Raw genomic sequence first — 9,858 nt, 5'->3', positions numbered from 1 at the left:
GTTCTTTATATTAATTGTCTTATAAGAGCATTTTTGATGTATGAAATGTCTCCTTATATGCCGTATTTGGACCAACCGTCATTTGCATTTCAACAGTGTTTATACATATAATAAAGTCAAATCCGGTCAAACCAATGATTCTTATGTTGTGGTTTAGAAACCTGTAAGCAAAACGACATGGCCAGTTGTGCAATATATGTGAATCAAATGAGCTAATTATGTCCCCTGAAACATGCATTTTTCTCATGTTCTGTTGAAATTTACAAATAACTTGAATAAATTAAGTGTCAAGAGCAAGGTCCACAGTTTGACATAAATCATATCAAATGTTTATCAAGTTACTTCTGTTAAATTGCATTCTAGTAGGGATTTATAGCCTTGTAAATATCCCTGTTTTGTCTGGATTTTCCTGTTTAGAAGCCCCGTAAGAACTGGCGTGGTTTGGTTTTGTATTGGTTAACGTCCTATTAGCCCGAGTTTCCTCTGGCCCTGTCACCATGTCTGGTGTAGGGCCCCTACACCAGACATGGTGACAGGGCCAGAGGGAACTCCCTACACCAGACATGGTGACAGGGCCAGAGGAAACTCCCTACACCAGACATGGTGACAGGGCCAGAGGAAACTCGGGCTAACGTCCTACCAACAACAATGGTCATAGAGGACGGTCTCCAGATGAATGCTTGTTGTATGGAGACCGTCTTCATGTGACCTTGGTTAGGTCTCAAGGACGTAAAACTTCAGTTGAAAAGGGCTGACAACATGCTTTCTATGACGTAGAAAATCTCCCATGATGCACGTCCTTTTCCACGATGACTGCCATGATGGACCTGTACGTTGATCTTTGTGGCTAATATATTTATTTCTGTTTGTGGAATGCATTCCTGTTTTGTTACAATCCTCATTCTCTAAAGCTGTTGCTATCATGATCATTGCTTCTTGCTTCTATAGCATTCTGTAATCAGGTGTAATCAGCGAGACAGAACAGCGAAAAACACATTCATGTGGGCTACAATAGATATTTTGATTTTTAAAACAAGTGAAATGAGAAACTCTAGGCTCTGTGACGTAATTATTAGATTGCTTCTACTGTATGTGTACAGCCTGTATTTTTTTTTATATCCGTTTATACTTGTTTAACTGACTCTAGGCCTAATGCAATATTCACGGAGAGGTGTTAAAGGCATATCAGCGTTTCAATTCCTAACAAAGTAATGTTTTTTCTTCTTTTTTTCTTCTGTCCCCTTTTACTTTGTTACATGTAGTTACAAGTTTATCGTCTAAATGACTCCTCTTGCTGGGTTTCATCTCACGGTGTATCGCCGCGGTGGCCGAGTGGTTAAGGTGTCCGGACACTTTAACACTAGCCCTCCACCTATGGGTTGCGAGTTCGAAACCTACATGGGGCAGTTGCCAGGTGTTGACCGTAGGCCGGTGGTTTTCTCCGGGTAGTCCGGCTTTCCTCCACTTCCAAAACCGGGCACGTCCTTAAATGACCCTGGCTGTTAATAGGACGTTAAACAAAAACAAACCATAATCGCCTTAATGACTCCGCCTTTTGCTAGGTTTCATCTCACCGACTATATTGTCACTATTTTGTCAGCTTTAGCAAGTTACAAGTGTATCGCCTCCATGACTATTGCTAGGTTTACAGATGTATCGTCTCCATGACTCCGCCAAATGCTAGGTTTCGTCTTACCGACTAAAGTCTGTGCTCTATCAGCGTAAATAAATGTTCCCCTGAAGACCCCTATCCTAAAAGGTTCTAGTGAAGACCACTATCCTAAAAAGTTCCCCTGAAGACCCCTATCCTAACAATAGGTATACTTTCTATTTACCGAGCGACGTTTAACGTGTTTTATTGACATTCCTGACAGCCCGTTTTTAGTGTCATGGCGACCCTGTAATCCAGTCAGGCCAATGTATATCTGGAGACTGATGATATAAGTTAGATAACATTAATACATATGCCCATGTCATACTATATTCTAAATTATGTCTGTACTCTAACGCGCCGATCTAAACCCAGATTTGTTTTAATCTTCAATCACAAACACTGACAAAATAGCGGGGTACATTCAGCTTTCTCGTCAAGGTCAATTTTTAGTGTTGTAGGTCAATTTTAAGTGTTTGAAATATCGATGATGTTTCTCTACATACTGATCGGCAGCATCGTAGATTATTTGCATACCTTGATATGTTTCGGCATTGTATCCTCATGTTAATGATATCCTATTATCTTTCTGTGCCGCTATGTGAGGTGTATGTTTTTTATATTCAAGTTAACACGGAGACGTCGACCAATTATTGTCATCTATATTAATGTGGTACATATGCATCGCTCCTATTTTAAAACGTCGTTCCAAAGGATGTTGTCATTCAGCTCAGAACTGAACATACGAAAAAATATTGTTTTGCCCATGGACAACTATTGTTAAAGAGACCCAGCAACAGAAGCGATTTTCCTCGTGTGAAATGCACTGTAAGCTCAGTAAGTTACAGTTCGACTTGTAGTTTCATATTTGTCCTGTGATGACAATAAAGTGTACCATTGTCAATCAAAGTGATGAACGTTCGGCGTTGAAACAGCTGTGAAAAATATCTAACGGACAAAAATAAAAGTAAGCAACAAAAACGTACACAATGAGAAAAAAAATCCAAAGATGATTTAGATTTCTTCACATTTAGATAAAATCCAAAAATTAAAATGAAATTTTTTTGATATCTTTTGTGAAAAACATATATCTTGTCGAAAACGTGATAAGAACATTTTGAGCCTATGATTTGAATGTTGAAACGACTAACCATTTCGTAAATCCTGATTAGTAAAAGTAGATCGAGGTGAATCCTGACAAGACACATTTTAGCCTTTAATACGGACCGCACACTTCAAATAAATGACGACATGGCATATTCAGTTTCCTTTAAATTTTATTTATTTTCTTCGTACAACAACCGACGATTGTAACAAAACAATTACAAAGTGTCCCATGAATGATGAGAATGTAAACTTCACAGAAACGAGTTGTCTCCTCTTGATGTAGGGATTTCCGTGCGTCATATGTAGAGGTCGCGTTCGTCTTCAAATACAGGGTAGTCTATTCTAACAAAAACAGAAAATGAAAAGTATAAACACTGTATTTCTACTCCGGTATTATTCATCTTAGAATATAGATTAACATTTTAACTAATGATACAATGTACAGATACTATTTAATTTGTCGTAAGACACAACAGGAAAAGGCAATAACTTACGCATGGTACTTCTAGAGACATGTTGCTAGTCTAAATATCACAAATTCAAGACCGAGACGATTTGTCAAGGCTTTGCTTGTATTATCAGAAACAAATACAAAAGCAGTCATGAAAGGCATCCAGAACTTAACTGATCTTCATAAGTCTGGATTCATTGGAGTTTTGTTACTGCTCCTTATTGAAGTTTCTATTTAATAATCTTCTTTTATAAGATGAATTCTAAATTGAATGAAATTCTGCTTCTGCTCTAGGGAGTACCAGCATAATTCTTTGTGTTAAGCGTTTGATTTATCTATTTTACATTTAACTATGTTGTAGATCTAAACATCTTCTCTGACGACGAGGAGACTTAATCTTAACAAGAATGTCAGATCAAATTTTCTCACATTGTATTGCAGGACATTTTTAGATTAGTAACTGAATCCATTCTACATCAGCAAAACATATTCATTTTAATACATTAAACATTTCTTTTAAGTTCATTCGTATTTTTGCTCTTACTGCGTGAAGACCTTGCAGAAAAATTCCCAAATTCAACAATGCTATATTGAAAATGATCAAGCGTCTTCCCAATCCAAACTCATGAAAGATTGATGTATTTATAGACAAGGCAGTAGACCGGAGAATTTTTTTCCATTTAAGATATCTCCTTTTAAATTTTGCTTCAATATTTTTTTCATACCTGGATAAATTGTCAGCTGTTAACATTTCTAGAGATAATACCAGACACGAAACCGAGAACAAAAATGATTAAGAAGAACCTAGTTTTTTTTCTTGGTTGGTAAAGTTTCGATTAACAGTGAGTATTTGATATAAAATATAAATGTATTAAACACACATTGAGTAAAAATTATTTTTGATAGACTTTCCGAGATTATCATTCGTTTTGTTTATGGGTTTATTTCTTTTGAAAGCTAAATTAATGCAAAATGGTAGATTTTATCAACAACACCATAACCATATAAATGGTGATAACATTTGTTCTCGCCAATAACAATGATGTCTAAATCACGATTGAAACTGAAGGCCAAAGTTTAGTTCCTTTTGTGGAAACAATTTGGGTATTTCTGGCTGTTATGAATTAATTCAATCAGACGCCAAACTAGAGAGAATCCAATGATATGAAATGTTATCATACACTGCTAATTGATGTATTTACCTTACACTAGATATCTAGATGTAATACAGGGCATCCTAAAGAGAGATAATGTTAGCTTGTTGGGAACTCTTTAAGAAAACTTTAGGTGATATTTTCTCAATATTTGCCAGGAAAACAAAGCAAGAAATCTTTTGGTGCTATCCTTGATTTTATAGGAAGCCTAAATAATATTATGAATATAATGATAACAATTTAACTATATCACAGCAACACAGTCGTCTCAAAGCGGTTCACAAATCATCATCCGTGGTGATTGGCCTTTAGCAACCAGCCAATGCCCATAACAACTCCCTGGGGAGAAACAGCCGGAGCTCAACTTCGGCGTTAATAACTCACGCACAACATTTCTAACACTGCCCTACCACATACTCATTTTACAGCTGAGTTGACTGGAGCACAACGGGGTAAAGTATTTTGTTCAAGGATACAACACAGTGCCAGTGCCTGGACTCCAGCTAGCGACCCTTCGGTCAAGTAGCCTTGCCTCGTACCACCGTGCCTCCAATTAACTCATGATTATTTTGGTATACATTTCTTATTAAAATATTAATAGAGTTATGATTGGTAACTCACCTTCAGGGGTGAGGTCCTCTGTGTTAAATAGGCTACTCTCAAGAGACCGCTTGTTGACACTTCGTCCAAATCTACAAGATTCAATTTGAGGATTATACAGAAGGTACAAAAACACTTTTTAATACAAATTGAGAATTACGAACAGCCGAGCCAAAAAGGAATTAAACTATTAAATGATACAGCTATATTTCACCTTCTATGACTCGCCATTGATGATAAGTGAGTGTTGATACCTAGAAGGTAACAGCAATCAAAATACATCGAAAGAAATGTCAAAATGTGGACTGGAATGTAATGTTTCTAAGAATGTATGCTGAAAATTCACACCAAAGTAAAACTACTTATGACTCATTTTTATTTTCTGTGATCTGTATAACTAAGACCACTAGCTTTCGTCAGAAAACACCAGAAACTAAAGCGACGAAACAATTTGTTGAGCGATACATTTTTGCAAAAGCATAGATAAACTCGATCTTTGTAATAGTTGGGATATCTAATGGAAACATTCTGAAAACTATAACTTCTGGTGAAGAAAGATATATCTGATCACAATAGTTAGAACGTCTAATGGTAATTATGAAACTCGCATTAGATCTAATGACTCGTGCTAAAGAGCGATTACATAATCTTCGAAATCAAGACTGCTAGTGATGCTAACGGGTAATGATGTGTAGCTAATGCCTGGTCAGGTCTGTATTCAAACTCTGGACTCTCTAAACTTTGTAGGGACACTATTAATGTATTCATGGGTTATAATACATACCTTGGTCGGCCGACAATAGAATAATATTCGTTTAGGGCCCGAAGGTAGCTTCTAAGCTGGTCTGGAGTTCTGAAGCTGTGGGGCCTCTCAGGGGGCGCTAGCATTGCCTCCTGACATGTTACTTGGCTTATGAGTAGGGCACATGCGATCACAACTGTTGTAAGGACGAACTTTTGCATATTTCTAAAAAAAAAAAAAAAAAAAAATCATTAATGAAGTTAGTATAACGTATGCATCGAATAGTAACGTGCCAAAGTTGGCTGGGTGAACATGTTATTCAGTAATAATAAAAAAAAACAATGGACTCTTGTACTTATGTTATCAGTCGTCATTGGAGCAAATTGAGAAAACATTAGCAAAGAAATATCTTAATGATAAAATTTAGTTTGGAATTGAAATGTTTGGTAGTTTGGTTTGAACATCTTTAGATATACAACTTTTTACGTTGTTCTGCTACACCTGAAAAGGCGAGAATGGCACAAAATCACCGAATTTATGACATAATTGAAAAAAATAGTAACACAATATTCTGATCTAGTTAAACACAAATCTGTATTTCGAATCAAAGTTGGCCCATGACAACATTGAGAATTGAAAAAGATACTTTATCCTTGAATGCTAACCATCTTCTACATTAATAGCATTCGTTATATAAATCTAGGTAATGCCAAGTGCTCAAATTAAAAAATGGGGTAGCGACAATAAACCAACTATACTTTACCAAATAAAAATACCAGCCTAGATATCAAACAAGGAAACAGAGTTATTGTTAATGTGTCTTGTCTTAAAAAGATATAATACCGTCAACAAACCCCCAAACCCCCAAAACGTTGACAACAAAAATGATATTTTATGTTGTGAAAATAACTGTTTTCAAGTCAACACGTTTTCTGTAAATTATCTGAAAATCATACTGGTGGAAAGGTGAAGCGACAACTGGCGGTGTAGTTTTAGCAGAACAAGTTCCGAACTACTGAGTAAACACTACCGCACCACAGTAGTATGTAAACCTCACATTTATCACGCACTAATACCTTAAATATCGAGCTTGCGGATTTAGTACGCACATAAATCTCATGCGACTTGCAACGTTAAGCATCGACGCCGTCGACATCACCTCTAAAATGTTAACTATGATAGTCAATGAGACTAATATAACTGAGACTTGATCTTCCTTAGCAAATTTCATGGGAACATCTTGCTGCCATATCGACATTGAACTCACTGTTCATTGCTTACATGAACCACTACACAAATCTTCCGGCATCCATTATAATAAAGCTATGCTAAATGCTGAATATTAGTTGTAATAATATGGTGTAATATTACTACTGAATTCCGGCACAGTATTTTTTTATATTGATTTTTTATCAATATTCTATAATATCGTTATTTATCATAATATTATCTTAGATAATAAGATACTATTTCTAATATAATATGGTATAATACATGTATATGAATACTAGTTACGTAATCATTTGAAACATTTGATGCTCTGCTCTAGAAAACCCAAATCGTACATTTTCTAATAATTTATGCACACGTTTGGCAATGTTACTTCACCACAATGTACACTACCATAACCTGGCTGATTGTCCCAAAATTCATTAATCCTTACTTGTTCTCTGCATGTTAACATGTAAGTTTTACGACACTAATAACGAGACAGCCGAATTTGGTTTGTGTTTCCGTCTCTGTTGTATTGTGTTCTTTATTGTTAAAGGTGGAAATGTATCTAGAATATTATTTTACAAATAAAATATAACCTTGTATAAGTAAAACAAACACGGAATGAAGTAACCTCGCTAAACATTTAGATCACCAAATTATACACTGAAGACAAATGAAAATATTTACGAAATGATTAAATGAAAGTAAACATTTAAATAAATATTTTAAAAAGAGAAAATGAACCATAATGTTAAATTGTTTACTATGTTACATAATAGAAAAATAAATGAAACGTAAATCATTCTTACCTGAGTGGTGTAATGTCCAGTGCTAATTGTTCACTATGTCCTGTGTCCAAGCCCCTAGTGGTTGCGGAATCTTGGGCCCGGGGGATGTATATATACCCTGGACGGGTCTGCTCGAGACAGGTCAACAACTCGCGCCTCTAATATATGCATTAAGACAACAATTTTCTCCTCCTCTATTCTCCACGTTGACAGGCACGCCCAATACTGAACTTGTTAGGATGCACAAACCGTTCGTATTTCTATTAGTTAGCAGGGGAAGTGACAATGGCTCTGAATGGATTGTTTCAGTGTGTTATTGAATATGTTTGAAACACATGACGATTCCCCAACCACAATGCCGTCATACGAATATGGCTAGAACCACCCGCTGGGGATTGTTACAGTTCTTTGGCCGTCTGTCAAACGCACAAACGACTGTCCGGCGATGGTGCCGCCAGCGCTTGTAATTGTCTTTACGACAATTTCCTTTATTATCAGGCATTTACATATTAGTGTCTTTGTTTTCAAAATTAGCTAATCAACTCCTATGTTCTGTGTTGACCGTTATTTTTGAAAACATTTCAAAACACGTATGACGTATATTTCGGTTACAATGGCGAGAGAGATGGGGAAGGGATAAACAAAGTAAAGGAATGAATGACAGACAGAGTATAGAGATGTTAACTTGGGTGTGACGAATAGGTGGGCGTCTGATAGGAGGATTTGTAGTTAGGTAGTCTAATAGGAGGATTGGTAGTAAGGGGGCGTCTGATAGGATTGGTAGTTAGGTAGTCTAATATGAAGATTGGTAGTTTGGGAGTGTCTGATAGGAGGATTGGTAGTTTGGGAGTGTCTGATAGGACGATTGGTAGTTTGGGAGTGTCTGATAGGAGGATTGGTAGTTTGGGAGTGTCTGATAGGACGATTGGTAGTTTGGGAGTGTCTGATAGGACGAATGGTAGTTTGGGAGTGTCTGATATGACGATTGGTAGTTTGGGAGTGTCTGATAGGACGATTGGTAGTTTGGGAATGTCTGATAGGACGATTGGTAGTTTGGGAGTGTCTGATAGGACGATTGGTAGTTTGGGATGTCTGATAGGACGATTGGTAGTTTAGGAGTGTCTGATAGGACGATTGGTAGTTTAGGAGTGTCTGATAGGACGATTGGTAGTTTGGGAGTGTCTGATAGGACGATTGGTAGTTTGGGATGTCTGATAGGACGATTGGTAGTTTGGGAGTGTCTGATAGGACGATTGGTAGTTTGGGAGTGTCTGATATGACGATTGGTAGTTTGGGAGTGTCTGATAGGACGAATGGTAGTTTGGGAGTGTCTGATAGGACGATTGGTAGATTGGGAGTGTCTGATAGGAAGATTGGTAGTTTAGGAGTGTCTGATAGGACGATTGGTAGTTTGGAAATGTCTGATATGACGATTGGTAGTTTGGGAGTGTCTGATAGGACGATTGGTAGTTTGGGATGTCTGATAGGACGATTGGTAGTTTAGGGAGTGTCTGATAGGACGATTGGTAGTTTGGGAGTGTCTGATAGGACGATTGGTAGTTAGGGTGTCTGATAGGACGATTGGTAGTTAGGGATGTCTGATAGGACGATTGGTAGTTTGGGAGTGTCTAATAGGACGATTGGTAGCTTGGAAGTGTCTGATAGGACGATTGGTAGTTTGTGGTGTCTGATAGGACGATTGGTAGTTTGTGAGTGTCTGATAGGACGATTGGTAGTTAGGATGTCTGATAGGACGATTGGTAGTTTGGGAGTGTCTATTAGGACGATTGGTAGTTTGGGAGTGTCTGATAGGACGATTGGTAGTTAGGGTGTCTGATAGGACGATTGGTAGTTAGGGTGTCTGATAGGACGATTGGTAGTTTGGGAGTGTCTGATAGGACGATTGGTAGTTTGGGAGTGTCTGATAGGACGATTGGTAGTTTGGGAGTGTCTGATAGGACGATTGGTAGTTAGGATGTCTGATAGGACGATTGGTAGTTTGGGAGTGTCTGATAGGACGATTGGTAGTTTGGGAGTGTCTGATAGGACGATTGGTAGTTTGGGATGTCTGCTAGGACGATTGGTAGATTGAGATGTCTGATAGGACGATTGGTAGTTTGGGGATGTCTGATATGACGATTGGTAGTTTG

At 37.4% G+C, this 9,858-nt stretch overlaps 1 protein-coding gene across 2 annotated transcripts; it reads right to left on the bottom strand.

Annotated features, from left to right (window-relative positions):
* Window positions 1-2,910: 2,910 nt before the first annotated feature.
* LOC117322505 (pro-neuropeptide Y-like) lies at window positions 2,911-7,967 on the bottom strand. Of its 2 annotated transcripts, none has more exons than XM_033877464.1 (4): window positions 7,730-7,967; window positions 5,748-5,930; window positions 4,985-5,055; window positions 2,911-3,095 (listed from the first exon to the last, which is right to left on the bottom strand). In XM_033877464.1, the coding sequence occupies exons 2-4, from the start codon at window positions 5,924-5,926 to the stop codon at window positions 3,055-3,057; spliced, it is 291 nt and encodes a 96-aa protein (XP_033733355.1). In that variant the 5' UTR covers window positions 5,927-5,930; window positions 7,730-7,967; the 3' UTR covers window positions 2,911-3,054. The 2 variants fall into 2 exon arrangements, with proteins under 2 accessions (XP_033733355.1, XP_033733356.1); XM_033877465.1 differs by having other exon boundaries at window positions 2,911-3,100; window positions 7,730-7,861.
* Window positions 7,968-9,858: the final 1,891 nt, after the last annotated feature.

The sequence above is a fragment of the Pecten maximus genome, chromosome 2 (genome assembly GCF_902652985.1).
Source record: "Pecten maximus chromosome 2, xPecMax1.1, whole genome shotgun sequence".
Classification (NCBI taxonomy): domain Eukaryota; kingdom Metazoa; phylum Mollusca; class Bivalvia; order Pectinida; family Pectinidae; genus Pecten; species Pecten maximus.
This window is presented reverse-complemented; position numbering and strand designations above follow the sequence as displayed.